The following is a 19,722-nucleotide window of genomic DNA, read 5'->3' on the forward strand; positions in this document are numbered from 1 at the left end:
TACATAGTTCGCTTTCATAAAAAGTAATTTATTTATGAATCTTTTATGACTAGACAGTCACTTGCAGCAAGAGTGAGCGCATCTTCGCAACATCGGCGGTCAAAATCTTAGACGGCTTTATGACACACGCGAAGTTCAACTCCCAGAATTCCCGAGGACACATCCACCTCACCCCCACTCCCGAGACCTCTGTGCAGGCGTAGTAGATGATGCTAAGGGCTTCCCTGCGCGCGAGGGGAACGCAGTATGAGGTCATTTCTCTATGCGGGCGATGCGGTTTACGTCACCATCAGAAAAGATGGTGCTGGCCTGACGGAGACGTTTCTTGCTGTGGCGGCGGCGGCGGTGGCGCCGACCGAGCTCAGACGAATATGCGATCTTGGGAGGTAAGCCCAAAAGAAAGACGGGCTGATTTCCCTCCTCTTTCTCCTCCTGGCGTTACTAGGAAAGAAGCCCAGTAGCCCCATACGGTTCTTTTGTCTTTCAGGCAGAGGAGAGGCAGCCTGAAAGAGACCCTGGCTGAACGCACAGCCGAGAAGGAATTTATCTAAGTATCGGAGGGGAGGGGGGGTTGTTTTCCGTGGCTGATATGTCACAAAGGGGCGGGGCTGGCTGTTCTCGGCATTACTCCCCCCCGCTGCCTTTAAAAACGGGTTTTCTTTTTAAAAAACCCTTTAAATGCAGAAAAAGTGGACTGGATGAAGCTTTGCAGCGTCTAAGGAGAGTCTTAGTCCTCCAGGTTGTGGTGAAGGTTTTTTTTTTTTTTTCAAGAGACAACTAGACGTTTTTCCTTGAAGACGTTTCGTTTCACATCTAAGATGTGACAGGAGAGTGAGGAATGGAAGGATTTTTATTTCTTGCAGACAGCTGGTCGTTTGCATCCTTTTAGAGCAGGGGTCTCCAACATTGGGAACGTTAAGACTTGTGTACTTCAACTCCCAGTGTTCCACACCCAGCTTTGCCACTATCTTGTCAGAAGCTTTGTGTCTGAGGAGCTCTGGGAATTGAAGTCTTTGCTAGCTGAGGAACTCTGGGAGTTGAAGAATAGAATAAAATAGAATTTTATTGGCCAAGTGTGATTGGACACACAAGGAATTTGTCTTGGTGCATATGCTCTCAGCATACATAAAAGAAAAATATACATTTGTCAAGGATCATGTGGTACAACACTTAATGATTGTCATAGGGGTCAAATAAGCAATGAAGAAACAATATTAATAAAAATCTTAGGATACAAGCAACAAGTTACAGTTATACAGTCCTAAGTGGGAGGAAAAGGATGATAGGAATGATGAGAATGATGATGATGAGTTGTATAATTTGCAGTAGAATATTAAAACTGCCCAAGGGAGTGGACAGACAAGATAATCTCTGAGCTACACAAATGTTTGGCTCAGAAGAGGATGATTAGAGCCTTACATCCTTAATGGAGTTTTCACAGAGTTGTTGTGGCAAAACAATGACAAGAGATCTTGCCTTCTAGAGTCTAACCCAGGATACTCCAACAATACATGTTAAGTGTAACTAAACTTTTAGGAAAAGATAAACATACAGTATTTTATTATAGGTCTTAGATTCAATCCAATTTAAATTAACATTTAAATTTAACCCAAGCCTCCGAAACTGTAACCAGAAATAGCAGGAAGAAGCCTCTGGGGCCTCTCTAGGAATCTCCTTGGAGGAAACATGGTCAGAAAAGGAGGGGAGGAGCGTCCATGGGCCCTCTCGAGCATTCTCCTGGGAGGAAACAGGGCCTCCACCCTTCCTGTGGTTTCCCCAATCGCACACATTATTTGCTTTTACATTGATTCGTATGGGAAAAATTGCTTCTTCTTACAAACCTTTCTACTTAAGAACCTGGTGACGGAACGAATTACGTTCATAAGTAGAGATACCACTGTATTAGAAATGAGGGGTCAGAACTATATTTTTTATTCCCTAATCCTCTTCTAGCCTTAAGAGCCTCTGTCATGCTCCCATTGGAACCCGGTTCAGAGGAGTTGGAACCAGGACCATCCAAGAGGGATGGCATGTCTCACTTGGCATGTTTGGAGAGACCAGGCACTGATGACAATGCTGTCCCAGGTCCCTCAACCACTGGGGGAGGTGGCTGACCAACCAGGTGGGGTTCAGGCCACTGTGTTAAAATAAAGGCAGCACCTTTCACACCACTATCATTGAGACACTATTGAAAAGTGTTCAATCTTCCATTTATGTCCCATTACATTAATTCTACAATGTTACCTTAGCTGTCGTCCTAGTTTTCAGAATAGAAAGCTGATTGTTAGAAGAATTAAAGTTGGAGGAGTGGACAAAACACACACTCGGTAGTACTGTAAGTAATTTCTCAGTCCACTTGTGAATGCCTAACAACAGCAAAAAGAAAGTTTTTAAAAAAAGCATATCTCATAGTTTATTAAACTGGAAAATCGAGATAGGATGTGTCATACACTACAGCTTAAGACACCAACCTTTTGAAACATAAAACCATTCTTCAGTAATGTCACATATTCTCTGCATCAACAATTCAAATTGTATATCATGTTAAGTTATGGCTTACTTAATCACAGTTGATAATCGAGACACAATTGAACTACCGCCAATTGTTACAGGATAAACCATGAGGCCTACATTACGCTGAGTCAAAACCATATAATGACAGCTAGCAAAACTTGGTTTAATTTATATAAGGCCCAACTATATCGTCAGGCATGGGGGAATTGAGTTTTATATATGGTATGCTTGTGTTGTATGGTTTTTTAAATGACGGGTTTTTAGATGCTTTCTTTTAATTATTAGATTTGTTATACTGTACATAGTTTTTATTATTGTTGTGAACCGCCCCGAATCTACGGAGAGGGGCGGCATATAAATCTAATAAATTATTATTATTAATTCCCGAACTGCCAATTTCCCCAAGAATTCCCTGATTTCCGTTTTTCCAGGTTTGCTGGACAACCTGCTATATTCTATGGAGGCAGTTTAAATAACCATGAGAAGGCGCCATTACCTCCCCTCTCAAATAAATAAAGGAATAATGATAAAAAGCTCCCCCTCCATCCCGGTCGAAGAAAAGCCAACCTACCGGTGGGGCATGAAACAAACGGCAGGATAGGGGCGGAGCTACCATAGGAGGGAGGAGTCGGGCAGGCGCAGAAGGACAGAAGCGGAGGCACGTAATAGGCGGGCTGGCCGGGAGCAATGATCTCACTCTTGACAGCTAGGGAAGACTCTGACGAGCTGGAGCGTGAAGGGCGAAGAGAGGCAATTGGCTGTCTGGGAGGTGGCGCGTGGAGCTGATGGGTTTGTGGTACAAAGGTGCACGCGCGCCTGAAGTACAATTCTCACTGTCCGTATGGGACGCTAACCTGTACAAGAGGTCTCCCAACTCCAGCAAAGCTGGCTTGAGGAATTTGGGGAGTTGAAGTCCACAAGGGAGACATGATAGCACAGGGGGAGGCAAAGTTGGCTCTTCTATGACATGTGGACTTCAACTCCCAGAATTCCTGAGCCAATCATGCTAGCCCAGGAATTCTGGGAGTTGAAGTCCACATGTTATAGAAGAGGCTTGCTTAAACTTTGATAGCAGTGTTCCAATATCTCAGGGGTTGCCACAAAGAAGGAGTCAAACTATTCTCCAAAGCACCTGAGAGTAGAACAAGAAGCAATGGGTGGAAATTAAAGAAGGAGAGAAGTAACTTAGAACTAAGGAGAAATTTCCTAACAGTTAGAACAATTAATCAGTGGATCAACTGGCCTCCAGAAGTTGTAAAGGCTCCAACACTGGAAGTTTTAAAGAAGATGTTGGATAACAATTTGTCTGAGACCTCCAAAGTCCTTTCCCACTCTTAGTTTATTCACAAAAAAAGTAATAAACAGCAAAAGAGATTTTATATCACAATATCATGTCAAACACTTCATTATGTCAATACAACACAGCAAACGAGATCACTATGGATTTTGTATTTCATCACCAGTCGGGTGCTTCCCAAGCACCTAGCACTGTGTGATGTAGCAGCAAATTATGTTTGCCAATCCCAGTAAAACAGCCTTTTGCAATTGACAGATGTCAAACACATTATTATTATTATTATTATTATTATTATTATTATTATTATTAACATTGACAAGGTTGAAGACTCCTGTTGAAGGACATTAAAGCTCGGATTTATTTCCAGCTGAGTAATATCAGAAAACAGATTCTCCCCCCACCATTATGCTTCTTGCCCCAATTATTGGTCATTGTTGAAATATTCAACACTTGACTAACATCCCAAGGAGATTAGTAACCTTACTGATCAAACATTAAAGTTATTTCTTACACATGTAAGATAACCTCATGGGAGTTTGTAATTAAGTTTATTTAATGCTACAAAAATTATACATGAAAAACAGGCTTTACTCAGTAGCAGTTGACATTATTTAGGTTTAATTTATAAACATACATCTCAGTGGGGAGTTACTACAGAAATGCAATCCCATTTGGGATTCCCTATATCTTCTTTTCCTTGGCTTGAGCTAAAGATATTAACTTCCATATTAAAAAGTGGAGCTGTACAATGATAATTGGCTGCACCATATATCCGCCTCCTTAGCGCAGGGCAACCAAAAGCTTATATATCTTGACCTCTTGTTTTCCAGAACAGTTTATAAAGACTGAAAGGACACCACAAACCAAATAACAGAATAACAAAATAGCAGAGTTGGAAGGGACCTTGGAGGTCTTCTAGAAACATAGAAACATAGAAGTCTGACGGCATAAAAAGACCTCATGGTCCATCTAGTCTGCCCTTATACTGTTTTCTGTATTTTATCTTAGGATGGATATATGTTTATGCCAGGCATGTTTAAATTCAGTTACTGTGGATTTATCTACCACGTCTGCTGGAAGTTTGTTCCAAGGATCTACTACTCTTTCAGTAAAACAATATTTTCTCATGTTGTTTTTGATCTTTCCCCCAACTAACTTCAGATTGTGTCCCCTTGTTCTTGTGTTCACTTTCCTATTAAAAACACTTCCCTCCTGGACCTTATTTAACCCTTTAATACAGTGATCCCCCGCTCGTTGCGAGGGTTCCGTTCCAGGACCCCCCGCAACGAGCGGGTTTTCGCGAAGTAGCACTGCGGAAGTAAAAACACCATCTGCGCATGTGCAGATGGTGTTTTTAACTTCCGCAGCGCTAGCGAGGAGCCGAAGATTGGGGGGCGGGGCGGCTGTTTTAAAACGTCGCCGCTGACACGGGGGGCTCGCTAGCACCCCCCCGAACCACCAACCCGGGTTTGGGGGGGTGCTAGCAAGCCCCCCATGTCGGCGGGGATGTTTTAAAACACCCGCGCGGCTTTCAAATGAGTCCCGAAGACAAACGCAGAAGTTTGCCGTTTGTCTTCGGGATTCATTGGAAAGCTCCGATCGTTTTAAAACAGTTGCGCCGTTCTACGCTGACTCCGGGCGAACTTCCCCGCTTTAGGAGTCAGCGGAAAATGGTGTGCCTGCTTGGCTTCGCTCGCCCCTGCAGCCAACGTGCGCTACGATCTTCCGGGCCAGCCAGGCTCAGCGGATCAAGCCCGGCTCCTCTCGGCCCAGCATCCCGGGCCAAGCGGCTGCCTTCCGTCACTGAGCCTGGCTCGCCCGGAAGATCGTAGCGCGCATTGGCTGCAGCGGCGAGCGAAGCCAAGCCGGCAGCAGTCGCCACCGCTGCAGCCAACGCGCGCTACGATCTTCCGGGCCAGCCAGGCTCAGCGGATCAAGCCCGGCTCCTCTCGGCCCAGCATCCCGGGCCAAGCGGCTGCCTTCCGTCACTGAGCCTGGCTCGCCCGGAAGATCGTAGCGCGCGTTGGCTGCAGCGGCGGCGACATTGCTGCCGGCTTGGCTTCGCTCGCCGCTGCAGCCAACGCGCGCTACGATCTTCCGGGCGAGCCAGGCTCAGTCACGGAAGGCAGCTGCTTGGCCCGGGATGTTGGGCTGAAAGGAGCCGGGCTTGAAGATCGCAGCGCGCGTTGGCTGCGGTGGCGAGGGCTTGCAATGGAGGGTGGAGGAAGCGGCCATGGGAGGGCGAGCTGCCTCAGGGAGGAGGATCGGGCGGGACCAGGTGGGGGCTGGAATTTCTCCGCTGGGAAGAAGCGGCCAGGGCGAAGGGCGGGCGAGCGGCGAAGGGCGGGCGAGCGGGTGCTGGGGAGGGCTTCTCGCCCTCCCGCCAGCAAGAGGGGGAGCGAACGGCGTGGGCAGGCGAAGGGCGGGCGAGCGGCAGCGCGGAGTTTGCGTGGGCGGTGGGGAAACTCCTCGCTGACGCCAGCAAGAGGGGGAAGACCCATGGAAGCCGCCCAGCAGCTGATCTCCCGGTTGCCATCTACGCATGCGTGCCCATAGAAAAAACGGGCACGCATGCGTAGATGGTATTTTGACTTCCGGGTTGAAAAATCGCGAAGTACCCTGTTCGCAATGGTCGGGGACGCAATAAACGGGGGATCACTGTATATTTAAATGTTTCGATCATGTCCCCCCTTTTCCTTCTGTCCTCCAAACTATACAGATTGAGTTCATTAAGTCTTTCCTGATACGTTTTATGCTTAAGACCTTCCACCATTCTTGTAGCCCGTCTTTGGACCCGTTCAATTTTGTCAATATCTTTTTGTAGGTGAGGTCTCCAGAACTGAACACAGTATTCCAAATGTGGTCTCACCAGCCAGCCCCCTACTTAAGCAGGAGACCCTATATCAGTTATGGCAAACCTATGGCACTGGTGTCACAGGTGGCACCCAGAGCCATATCTGCGGGCACATGAGTCGTCCTAAATCAGCTCCAGCACACATTTGTGCACTGGCCAGCTGATTTTTGGCTATTTTGGCCATTTTTGCTGTGGGAGGGCATGTTCAGCTTCTAGAGGGCCTCCGGTTGGTGGGAAGGGTATTTTTGTCCTGCCCAGGCTCTACGGAAGCCTCTGGGCAAAAAATGGGCCTACCGGGCCCACTGGAAATTGGGAAATAATAATAATAGTAATAATAATAATAATAATAATAATAATAATAATAATAATTTATTAGATTTGCATGTCTCCCCTCTCTGAGGACTCAGAGGGCTCACAACAGCAACAAAATACAATGTAATACAAATCCAATATTAAAACTAATTTAAAAACCCATTATTACTAAAAAAACCATTCAATTCTACGCAATCACACCATTCTCAAAAGCTAGAGTCAGAAAGATGGGGAAGGGATTAGTCCCCCCATGCCTGGTGGCATAAATGGGTCAATGGGACCCGGAGAAGGCCAACTCTGTGGGACCTAATTGGCCGCTGGGATTTGTGTGGCAGAAGGCGGTCCCGTAGGTATTCTGGTCCGATGCCATGTAGGGCTTTATAGGTCATTACCAACACTTTGAATTTTGACCGGAAAGTACAGTAATCGGCAACCAGTGTAAGCCACAGAGTGTTGACAAGACGTGGGTGAATCTAGAGAGGCCAACGATTGCTTGCGTGGTTGCATTCTGCACGATCTGAAGTTTTCCAACACTTTTCAAAGGTAGCCCCATGTACAGCATTGCAGTAGTCGAACCTCGAGGTGATGAGGACATGAGTGACTGAGCAGTGGCTCCCTGTCCAAATAGGGCCGCAACTGGTGGACCAGGTGAGCCTGGGCAAACCCCCTCCTCGTCACAGCCAAAAGGTGAAGTTCTAATGATAGCTGTGGATTGAGGAAGACGCCCAAGTTGCGGACCCTCTCCGAGGGGGTCAATAATTCCCCCCCAGGATGATGGATGGACAGATGGAATTGTCCTTCAGAGTCAGGACCCATAGCTACTCCGTCTTGTCAGGGTTGAGCCTGTTGACACCCATCCAGACCCCAACAGGCTTCAGGCAGCAGCACATCACTTCCACTGCTTCACCGACTGGACATGGGGTGGAGATGTACAGCTGGGCGTCATCAATATACTGATGACACCTCACCCCATGCCCTTGGATGATCTCACCCAGCGGTTTCAGTAGATGTTGAATCGTAGGGGGTAGAGGACCGACCCCTGAGGCATCCCACAAGGGAGAAACCTAGAGGTCGATCTCTGACCCCCCACTAACACCGACTGCGATCGGCCAGAGAGGTAGGAGGAGAACCACTGCAGAACACTGCCTCCCACTCCCAACCCCTCCAGCCGTCGCAGAAGGATACCATGGTCGATGGTATAGAAAGCCACTGAGAGGTCAGGAAGCACCAGGACAGAGGATAAACCCCTGTCCCAGGCCCGCCAGAGATCATCCATCAACGTTTCTGTCCATAGTTTCTGTCCATAGTTTCTTGTCTTGCCTTATTTTGAAATAGATTGATCCCCTTCCTTCTTTGTGGCAGCTCCTCAAATATCAGAACAATGTACTGTTTCCCCCTCGAAAATAATACATGTCCCCATAATAAGAGCAACCAGCCTTTTAAGCGCATGTGCTGAAATAAGCCCCTCTAACTACTTTTCCAGGAAAGGGGGCTCTTCTCAGAGGCAACAGAGTTGGCTGCTTCCTTGTCCAGTGGCTCCCATTTGTTCCAAGCCTTTTGTCAGAAAGGCGGCAGCAGCAGCAACTCAACCAGCAGGAGGAAATGTTTGGTGTTAACTCATGCCCAGCGGCGCAAGCCCAAGAGTTGCCCACAGAGCCAAAGGTGCAGAGAGGCAGGCGGTGGAAGGGCACGTTCACATCTCTCCACGTCGCATTTATTTATTTATTTATTTATTTATTTATTTATTTATTTATTTATTTATTTATTTATTTATTAGATTTGTATGCCGCCCCTCTCCATAGACTCGGGGCGGCTCACAACAGTGATAAAGAACAATATGTATTGACAAATCTAATCATTTAAAATCTAAAATAGCAATTGTACATTTAAAAAATCTAAAAACAAGGAACCCCAATATAAAAAACATACATACAGTCATATCATGCACTAACACTACATAGGCAGGGGGAGATGTCTCAGTTCCCCCACGCTTGACGACAGAGGTGGGTTTTGAGGAGTTTACGAAAGGCAAGGAGGGTAGGGGCAGTTCTAACCTCTGGAGGGAGCTGATTCCAGAGGGTCGGAGCCACCACAGAGAAGGCTCTTCCCCTGGGTCCTGCCAGACGACATTGTTTAGTCAACGGGACCCGGAGAAGGCCAACTCTGTGGGACCTGACCGGTCGCTGGGATTCGTGCGACAGAAGGCGGTCTCGTAGGTATCCTGGTCTGGTGCCATGAAGAGCTTTATAGGTAATAACCAACACTTTGAATTGTGACGGGAAACTGATCGGCAACCAGTGCAGACTGCGGAGTGTTGGAGTAACATGGACATATTTGGAAAAGCTCATGATTGCTCTCGCAGCTGCGTTCTGCACGATCTGAAGTTTCCGAACATTCTTCAAAGGTAGCCCCATGTAGAGAGCGTTACAGTAGTTGAGCCTCGAGGTGATGAGGGCATGAGTGACTGTGAGCAACGACCCCCGGTCCAAATAGGGCCGCAAATGGTGCACCAGACGAACCTGAGCAAACGCCCCCCTCGCCACAGCCGAAAGATGTTTCTCTAATGTGAGCTGTGGATCGAGGAGGATGCCCAAGTTGCGGACCCTCTCTGAGGGGGTCAATAATTTCCCCACCAGGGTGATAGACGGACAGATGGAATTGTCCTTGGGAGGCAAAACCCACAGCCACTCCATCTTATCAGGGTTGAGTTTGAGTCTGTTGACATCCATCCAGGCCCCAACAGCCTCCAGACACCGGCACATCACTTCCACTGCTTCGTTGACTGGACATGGGGTGGAGATGTAAAGCTGGGTATCATCAGCGTAGTGATGATACCTCACCCCATGCCCTTGGATGATCTCACCCAGCGGTTTCATGTAGATATTAAATAGCAGGGGGGAGAGGACCGACCCCTGAGGCACCCCACAAGGGAGAGACCTCGAGGTCAACCTCTGACCCCCCCACTAACACCAACTGCAACGGACCAGAGAGGTAGGAGGAAAACCACCGGAGAACAGTGCCTCCCACTCCCAACCCCTCCAGCCGGCGCAGAAGAATACCATGGTCGATGGTATCGAAAGCCGCTGAGAGGTCAAGAAGCACCAGGACAGAGGATAAACCCCAGTCCCAGGCCCACCAGAGATCATCCATCAACGCGACCAAAGCAGTTTCCGTGCTGTAACTGGGTCTGAAACCCGACTGCTGAGGACCTAGATAATCGGCTTCTTCCAAGGACCGCTGGAGCTGGAGCGCTACCACCTTCACGACAACCTTCCCCATAAAGGGAAGGTTGGAGACTGGACGATAGTTATTAAGTACGGCTGGGTCCAGGGAAGGCTTCTTGAGGAGGGAGCGCACAAGTGCCTCCTTATAAGGAGCCGGAAAGGACCCCCTCCCCAAGGAGGTGTTGACAATCTCCTGGACCCAGCTCCGTGTCACCTCCCTGCTGGCTGAAACCAGCCAGGAGGGACACGGATCCAGTAAACAGCTGGCGGAACTCACAGTTCCAATGGCCTTGTTCACTTCATCAGGTGTCACCAGATCAAACTCTTCCCAGACAGATGGACAAGTACGGGCCCCAGTCACCTTGACTGACTCATTGTCAGTCGTCTCTTTCCCGGAGCTCTCCCCCCAACCTCCTGCCGTAGCAGCTCCAGAACCTCATCGCCTCCTCACAGGCAGGAGCCCATTTCAAAACAGTGCTGGAGCCAGAGGAACCGAGCCAGTCTTTCTCCATGGTCTTAGGCGACCCCTGTGAAATGGTTGTTTGACCCCCAAAGTTGAGAACCACTGTATTAAGGCTTTATAAAGCGGCACTACTATTTCACATGATCTTGATTCTATCCCTGTTAATCAACCTAAGATTATGTTACCTTTTTTAGCTCTGCCGCATATTCTTGGCTCATATTTAAGTGATTGTCTACTAGGATTATAGGATCTCTCTCTTAGTTACTGCTATTAAGCCATGTTTTACCTAATCTATACATGTATATTTGAGTTTTCTTGCCTAAGCATAAAAGTTATAATTTTTTCTTATTTTTCATTTTTTTAAGATAGGGCTCAGCAGTGTTCCCTCTAATTTTTTTTTGGGGGGACGGAAAAGTATAGTGTCTGAGCGGCAGTCCCTTTGGGACTGGGCAGCACAAAAATAATAAATAAATAAATAAACAAAAAAACAAATAAATAAAAACCCCACCCTGTTTTGCCTCAGAGAATTTCAAAATAAAATACTGTACTGTGTGTCTGTAACAGTGAGCTCATAATAGGGCAACTCTATCAATATCAAAATGCCACTTAAATAGTTGAGCTAGTTTCAAACTAGATTTTGATTTTCTTTCTTTCTTCCTTACTCCCATTCTTTTTCTTTCTCTTTTCCTTCCTCTCTTTTTTCTATCTGTTTCTCTCTCTTCCTCTCTTCCTCTCTCTCTCCTTCCCTCTCACTCTTTCCCTCTTGGCTTCTGGACAGGTTTGGAAAACTCTGAGTTGATGATGATTTTTAAGTGAGCGATTGCTCACTGCTCAGCTTAGAGGGAACTATGGGGCTCAGTATTCAAACCAGTCAAGATCTATCTGGATCTTGAGCCTAGTGTTGTCTATTCCTGCCAGTCTATTGTCATCTACAAATTTGATGAGTTTCCCTTTTATTCACAAATTCATACAGTATTCATGCAATATTCATACATTTATACAATACATATAAAATTTTTATATATTTTTGCTGTAGAAAATTTTAAAAAGTCTTTATAGCAAAGCCAACAGCATTTCTGAAGATAACAGGCTGGAAGATAGTCTTCAATATAAAAATTATATAAACAGTTCAGAAACATTTTGTGCCCTTTTATTCATAAAGTATATCTTGTTCTGATCTTTTGTTTTGTTTTCTTGTGGAAGAAAAGAGATTCTTGAAATCAAGATTACTTTTCATCTTTGAAGTTCTTTGCTACACAAAATAAAAAGACAATGTAGTGTATCTTGTTCCTCTGGAGAATCTCTAATTCAAGTAATTCAAAACTCGGCAGTAAGATATTTCAATGTAATGAAGATTTACTTTTTGTTTTCATTCATCTCTGATTGATTACCTGAACATGAACACTGAAGCAATTTCCATTCCTGTTGAAATTGCGCTCTTAATTCTTTCATTCCTTCTACATTCTCCTGTAAATCTGGTGCAAAGTTCCCAAAGGTGGGTATAAAGTCACCTGTTAAGATGTTGGCTATATCCTGCATTATTTTTTCTTCAGTATCCTTTAAAAATAAAGTAGAACACTTGCGTAAACGTGTACTTATCTCAAAAAAAAAAGAAATAACATTTTATTGCTTGTAGTTTCATTTCTGAGAATTTGTACTCTATTGAATGGATGTATTGAATCATTGGACTAAGCCATAATAGAAGTTTGCTTGGTTTTGGTTTAGTGAATCGTATTACCAGACTTCTGCATTTGGTAAACTTGGGTTTATAGCTTGGCATATTCTCCAAATCCAAACAAATCGGATTTATTTGGTAAGACATAATGAAACACATCACGCTTAGTGCAATGCGGGAATATACAGTATCCAATAAGGAGTCAGTTATCTTAAATACTATAAATCGGGCTTCCTCAACTGGGAAGTGGAACTCCTGAGAAATCTCTCAGCGATTTGTGAGGTGGGACTTCTTACATAAGTGTCTATCTGTAGAGTCCCAATTGAGTTTTTTTCCCCCAAAAGGCAACTGTACTTCGTTTTTCCCTTGAAAATGTTTGTTTTATCATCCAAGAAGCTTCTCGCTTTCTATGAAGAAGCTTCCTAGATGAGAAGCAAAGATTTTGTATGCATACGTGTAATCAGGATAGGCCAGAGGTCTTCAAACTTGGCAACTTTAAGACTTATGGACTTCAACTCCCAGAATTCTCCAGCCAGCTGCTGGCTGGAGAATTCTGGGAGTTAAAGTCCGTAAGTCTTAAAGTTGCCAAGTTTGATGACCCCTGGGCTAGAGCAATGAAACAGAAGCACTATCAAAATCTTGCTCAGTTTCCCCTACTTTCTTTATCTGGGTAGGATAGTTACAAGTTTTCCCAAAGTGGAATGGACTTTGACAATGGTGTCTTGTCAAAAATTGCTCCGACTTTTGTTCCTTGCTTTGCCTGCACCAGCTAGGTCTCACAATGGAAAGCTGTAATGTTGTAAAGTTTGATAACCCCTGGTGATAAATATATTAAAATTGAATTATTAATAAGAAGCTTCATATTTGTTTTCCGCTAAATTCTAATCACAATGAAATCATTCATTGTATTTGGGACGGATGTTGTTTCACATACTGGTATGTTCATGATCCAGGCACAGGAACATAGATAAACAGAGAAGCAAAGCTGAGCAATTCTTCAGGTTGAATCTCAAAAACGTGTTTGGAACACAGACACAAACTATTGTCTGAACCACTTTAAAGAAAACACATCTTTTCTTTGAATTTTTCAGTTACCTTTCACTCCGTTAGAACCAAAATTGAAATGCCACAGCACTTTACTAAATTTTTCATGTATTTGCTTTAGGAAAACAAGAAAATCTGAAACTATAGATGGTTTTAGAAGGAATTAATGGATCCTTTATTCTAAAAAAACAAGCTATTTTCTTGCAAAACCACTTACCTGTATCACAGCGAGAATCTGACATTCTGCTAATCCTTGTAGTAAGCTAATAAGCAAGGAAATTCTATTTTTGCCAAGGTTCTGGTTTGGTCCAATAATTACAATGGTTAAATTAGGCTGATAGCTGTATGCAACTGGAAGAATAAATCCAAAGGTAGCAGAGAAGAAGTTGTTGGTTTTAGGATCCTTGCAAAAATGAACAAAAAATCAAAATATTTAAGTTTTATTTGGTAACAAATGTTGGCATATTAAAATTATCCAAAACTAAATTTCTTAATTTCTCAATATAGAAACTATATTTACACATTACTTATGTAAAGGGATAAAAAAACAAACAGATCTATTGAGCCATGACACTAACATGCAATTCTTTCCAGCCCAAGCATATGAATGCTCAGAATCTTGATGTTTACTTTCCTCTATGTGGAGTGATGTATTGATGGGAAGCTGTTCACATTCTGCTGACTGTGATTTCACCAAAAGAGGTGTTTGGAAATTTTTTTCGGGGGGGGGGATTGGGAGGGGATTTAGCTTACTGCTTTAAACACTGGAGGCTTCCTAGATTCAAGTTATGTGCATTCATATTGTAAAAATTCCCCCAAAATTATGCTGCTGAAATTTGGCCATTTTGCTGCTGAATTTCATTAGTAAAGACTTGGAAGTGGGTTTTTTTAAAATTTGTTCTGGTCTCTGGTCTCTGACTGTAATAAACAGTATAGGTTGAATGAATGAACAAACTGTTGCTCCTGCAACCCAGAGTGATCAAATAAATTAATTCTTTATGTGTGATTAATATAATCAGACTTACCTGATTCAGATGTCGTTTTAAAAAACTTTCATATTTTTCACCTTTTTGCCCCCAAAAAAGAGGTTGGAAATGTCAGTGTGTCGTATACACCGAATACAGCCATTTTTGGCCTCCCGAAGCCCCGTTTGCTAAAAATGGGCCTGTTTTTCCGCAAAAGTGGGCTGTGCAGAGGGTTTGGGAAGCCTGCAGAATGCTCCTAGGGGGTGGAGAAAGGCAAAAGCACCCATTTTTGCAAAAGGAATGGGTGAAAATGGGCCATTTTTTTGCAAAAAATTGAGTTTTTGCCTTCCCCCACACCCTAAGTGCACAAACCCTCTGCATGCCTTGTTTTTGCAAGAAAGGGTGAAAAATGGGCCTTTTTGCAAAAACAGGTGTTTTTGCCTTCTAATTACCCCATCTAGCATGACTGGAGAAGGAATTCTGGGAGCTGAAGTCCACAAGTCTTAAAGCTGTCAAATTTGAAGTTTGTAAAAAATGTACATGGTTGTAAAAAGTGTACATGGTTGTAAAAAAATATTCTGCTACACTGGTATTTTATTAAATAATATATTACTACACCATTTGGTTCAGAATACTTTTTTCCTTGTTTTCCTCCTCTAAAATCTAGGTATGTCTTATGCTCTGGTGCGTCTTATATGCCAAAAAAGTGGAAGTCAGTTGTGGGAAAAACCATCTATTTTACAATTGTGACTTTCCTCAGTCCTTTCTAATTCATGTAGGGGAGGCAAGGGTTAATGATTGTGCTAAAGTTTCTAAGTTTCTAAAAACGTTGTGCCAATTTCTTCCAGGTAGCAGTTCTTCAATTTTTCCCAGATATATTTATAGCATTTGCTATAACCCTGATTGATTGGTTGTAAAATTTATGGCCCACCCATATGCCGCCCTGAGTCTTCGGAGAGGGGCGGCATACAAATCTAAGTAATAAATAAATAAATAAATAAACTTTAGCATGACTCTAGGTAGCAATCTGTACATTTCCAGCAGGCAGAATTCTCAGTTGGATGACAATATTCAAATATTTGCATGCCATCCACATTCTAAGATCAGTGAAAATTGCTGAATATATAGTTCAACTCAAAATTTATATCCTTGCATTCTCACTAAATCATACTTGGGTGATTAAAAAAAATACAATAAACTTACTTCTTTCCAGTTGAGAGAGACATTGTGTTTGGTGTTAACTTGTTCAGAACGTTTACGACAGATATTGATCAAGAGGACTTTGCTGTAAAATATTTTTAAAAATAGGTCCTATAAATATTATCTCTCTAAAATAGTTGCCACCCTGGTAATAATAAAGCAAATACATATATCCAGGAAATATACAAGTAAAGAACTGTTATAATCAAATGCATGTTTTAGATGTAAAATTATTCCAATAAAAAAATTCAAAGTTCCATTTTTTTTCTTACAAAGCCCCACTGACCTTAGCGAAATTTCATGTTTGGAACCAACTGCACAACTATAAATAAACTGGTTGAAATATTGATACTTACTCATCATCCAACTCAATTTTCATGTCCATGTCACCAACAAATACACACAGGACTCTGCACAACAAAATATTTCAAGATCTGTTATGTATATATATAATAATTATTTCTTTATCTTTACCTTTATTATTTTTTATAAATAACTGAATATGGCAAATTTACCAAATACATCTTCCTCTTTCTTTTTCTTGCAATAACAATCCTGTGAGATATGCTGGACTGAAAGAGACTGACCTGTGATTAGACTAGCCTATTACCAGTAGTGAAAACTTTATGATAAATAGCTTAGTCTATGTAAGGTAATCTGATATAATGGACTACATAAAAGAAAACTGGCCTAGTTGACAGTCCAGCAAAATTAACCATATATAGTCAACTACCATTGTAATTGCACTATAAATAACAACTTCTGAGAATTCACTGAAGGAACTGGTAATCTAAACCTATAAATTAAGAGCTCTTTTATAATTCTATATGTATAATTCTGACAATATGGTAACTACAAAATTTAAGGATTATAGCATATATGGCAAATGTTTCCTAATACATAAATTAATATTATGCATCATGAACAAAGTCTAATTTATTTCTAGCAAAGTAATATAGACTGCTCAAAAAATAAAGGGAGCACTTAGAAAACATAATATAATTTCAAGTAAATCAAACTTCTGTGAAATCCAATTGTCCACTTAGGAAGCAACACTGATTTCTAATCCATTTCACATACTGTTGTGAAAATGGAATAGTTGTGCAAATGAAATATTAAATGAGCATATTTCATTCATTCAGATCTAGGATGTGTTTTTTGAGTGTTCCCTTTATTTTTTTGAGCAGCATATTTTGTATTAATTCAGTAGCAACAAATCTCTGTTTTTCACCACAGCACACCCATCAGCTAGGTATACCTACTTATTCCTTTTCTACCATAACTATGTAGTCTTTGTATCATTGTTATCATGTAAAATACATTAATAGTATTCTTAAAATGGATCAAATTGCATATAGTGCAATTATGAACAAGTCATTCAGAAGTACATCCCATTGGGTTAAATAGTTTATTCATATAGAAATGAGTACTGTTCATTTTGCATATAAAGTGCATATGTATACAAATAGTCCAGGTTATGACAGATGCATTTCTTTTCAAAATCTGTCAAGAATTTTCCCAGGTCCCTAAATAATAGACAATGTTAAGAACTGAAAGCATTAGCCAAAAATGGTTCAACGTTTAGAATCTGAAAAGGTATTGATAAAAGAGAATATCTGTAGCTCTGTGGCAGGGTTCATATTGCGACATGCCCTCCTGCGAATTCACTTCCACGCATGCTCAGAAAGTGGTCTCAACCTGAAACACAGCTGAGGAACTTTATTAGTATTAACCTGGGGGGCGGTCAGGAGGGTTTTTTTTTCAAATCAGAGGATGAGAAGCCATCCATACAGTGAAAAAAAGAATCACCAAAAATTCTGAAAAAAGATGAGGGCACAGACGCCATCTTCACGTCTCCAGCGGGTCGCTAATGGCTCGGATGATCTGGCCCGAACTGGGAGGAACCCACCCCTCCTCTTTGGGTTCCCTGGTGCTCTCTGAGTTTGGTGGTTTTCTTGGAGAGGTTTCATTGGCAAACTAGCTAAAATCTATTTGGTAATGAAAAGTCTGCAAGAAAACCACTACGTTTATTTATTTATTTACTTATTCAGGTTTTTTATGCCGCCCTTCTCCTTAGACTCAGGGCGGCTTGCAACATGTTAGCAATAGCACTTTTTAACAGAGCCAGCATATTGCCCACACAGTCCGGATCCTCATTTTACCCACCTCGGAAGGATGGAAGGCTGAGTCAACCTTGAGCCGGTGATGAGATTTGAACCGCTGACCTTCAGATCTACAGTCAGCTTCAGTGGCCTGCAGTGCAGCACTCCACCTGCTGTGCCACCCCGGCTCTATAGTTCAGAGAACACCAAAGATCCCACTGAAAAAACTATGCTTGGTTACAAAAGACGGCTAATTAAAGTTAGTATGACTCCTAAAAATATTAATCCTTTTTTTCAGGATCATGTAGATGGTTAAAAAAAAATCAACTATTTCAATGAACAATAAAGAGGTGTGCTTTCTGTGACATTCAAAGTGTGTCTTTGAATCATTTTTGAATAATAATTTAGTACATTGTCCTTTAAATACAAAACTGTGCAAGAAAGTATTAGGCACAACATTCTTATACCTACTTTGGTACCTTCCAGTTTCTACAATGTGCTATCGCAATGGCAGAAGAAAGTGAAGGTGTAGATGAAACTGCAAGCCCATTGATCACCTAAATAACATGATAATAATTAAAATGTTACTATTTTATTTAATATTACTTGCAGACAAGATTATGTATATCTGTATTGTATGTGACTGTCAAGATTGGTATAGTTATAAGAACAAATAAAGTCTCTGCAAATACTGTAAAATTAATATCAAAACAAAATATTTGGACATTTAAAAGAATATACGTTATCAAGTCTGGATATGTTCCTATTCTGCCACAAAAGGAATAACTTGGCCATTATTACATCTAGAGAAGGATATCTACGAGATCGTCTTCTGCCGCATGAATCCCAGCGACCGGTTAGGTCCCACAGAGTGGGCCTTCTCCGGGTCCCGTCAACAAAACAATGTCGTTTGGCGGGGCCCAGGGGAAAAGCCTTCTCTGTGGCTGCCCCGGCCCTCTGGAACCAACTCCCCCCGGAGATTAGAACTGCCCCCACCCTCCTTGCCTTTCGTAAGCTCCTTAAAACCAACCTCTGCCGTCAGGCATGGGGGAACTGAGATATTCTTTCCCCCTAGGCCTTTATATGCGGATGATTCCCAGTTATATATCTCCACCCCATGTCAATTCAGTGAAGCAGTGGATATGATGTTCCAGTGCCTTCAGGCTGTGAGGGTCTGGATGGGAGTTATCAGGCTCAGACTCAACCCAGACAAGACCGAATGGCTGTGAATATTGCCTCCTGAAAACTATGTCCATCCTTGGCTCTTGGGTGGGGGAGAAGTTGTCCCACTCAGAAAGGATTTGAAATTTGGGTGTCCTCCTAGATTCACAGCTAAAACTAGACCAACATTTGACAGCTGTAGTTAGAGAGACCTTTGCACAAGTGCGTCTTATGCACCAACTATGACCCTACTTGGATCGAGAGGCAGTCCTCACAGTCAATCATGCCCTTGTCGCCTCCTGATTAGATTATTGCAACAAATTCTACATGGGGCTGCCCTCGAAGATTGCTCAGAGATTACAACTGGTCCAGAATGCAGCTACGTGAGCTGTCGTGGGTACACCTAGTACACCCACATTACACCAATTCTCCACAAGTTGCACTGCTTCCATATTGGTCTACAGGCGCAATTCAAGGTGTTGGTCATTATCTTTAAAGCCCTACATGGCGTAGGGCCAGGTTATCTTTGAGACCGCCTCTGCCACTCAACTCCCAGTGACCGATGAGATCCCACAGGGTTGGTGTCCTCCAGGTCCCGTCAGCTAAACAGTGTTGACTGGTGGGCCGATGAGGGTCTTCTCTGTGGCTGCCCTGGATTTCTGGAACCAGTTACCTCCAGAGGTCAGGACTGCCCCTCACCCTATTGGCCTTTCAAAAAGCTATTAAGGCCTGGCTTTTGCGGCAGGCCTGGGGCTGTTGATCTTGTGGCTGTAATCGGTGAGATCCAGCCATGGTTTTAAATTGGTTTAATGTTTTGGATATTTTAAATATTTTATTCTGCTGTTAAGCTGCCTGGAGTCCTTTGGGAGTTAGGTGGCATGTAATTTAATAAAGGGAAGGAAGGAAGGAAG

General features: G+C 43.0%; 1 protein-coding gene across 5 annotated transcripts in view; it reads right to left on the minus strand.

Annotated features, from left to right (window-relative positions):
- LOC139169360 (polyamine deacetylase HDAC10-like) overlaps positions 1–19,722 on the minus strand; it is a 61,219-nt gene that overhangs the window by 16,100 nt on the left and 25,397 nt on the right. For 3 of the 5 annotated variants that reach the window (XM_070755389.1, XM_070755390.1, XM_070755392.1), the window contains 5 exons: positions 18,122–18,207; positions 15,905–15,958; positions 15,552–15,633; positions 13,601–13,786; positions 11,601–12,221 (listed from right to left, as the gene is read on the minus strand). In XM_070755389.1, the coding sequence (XP_070611490.1) occupies positions 12,021–12,221; positions 13,601–13,786; positions 15,552–15,633; positions 15,905–15,958; positions 18,122–18,207 (609 nt within the window). In that variant the 3' untranslated portion in view covers positions 11,601–12,020. Of the gene's footprint in view, positions 1–11,600; positions 12,222–13,600; positions 13,787–15,551; positions 15,634–15,904; positions 15,959–18,121; positions 18,208–19,722 lie in introns of those variants that run through there. The other 2 variants (XM_070755391.1, XR_011559453.1) reach the window with 2 other exon arrangements.

This window comes from Erythrolamprus reginae, chromosome 6, assembly GCF_031021105.1.
Source record: "Erythrolamprus reginae isolate rEryReg1 chromosome 6, rEryReg1.hap1, whole genome shotgun sequence".
Classification (NCBI taxonomy): domain Eukaryota; kingdom Metazoa; phylum Chordata; class Lepidosauria; order Squamata; family Dipsadidae; genus Erythrolamprus; species Erythrolamprus reginae.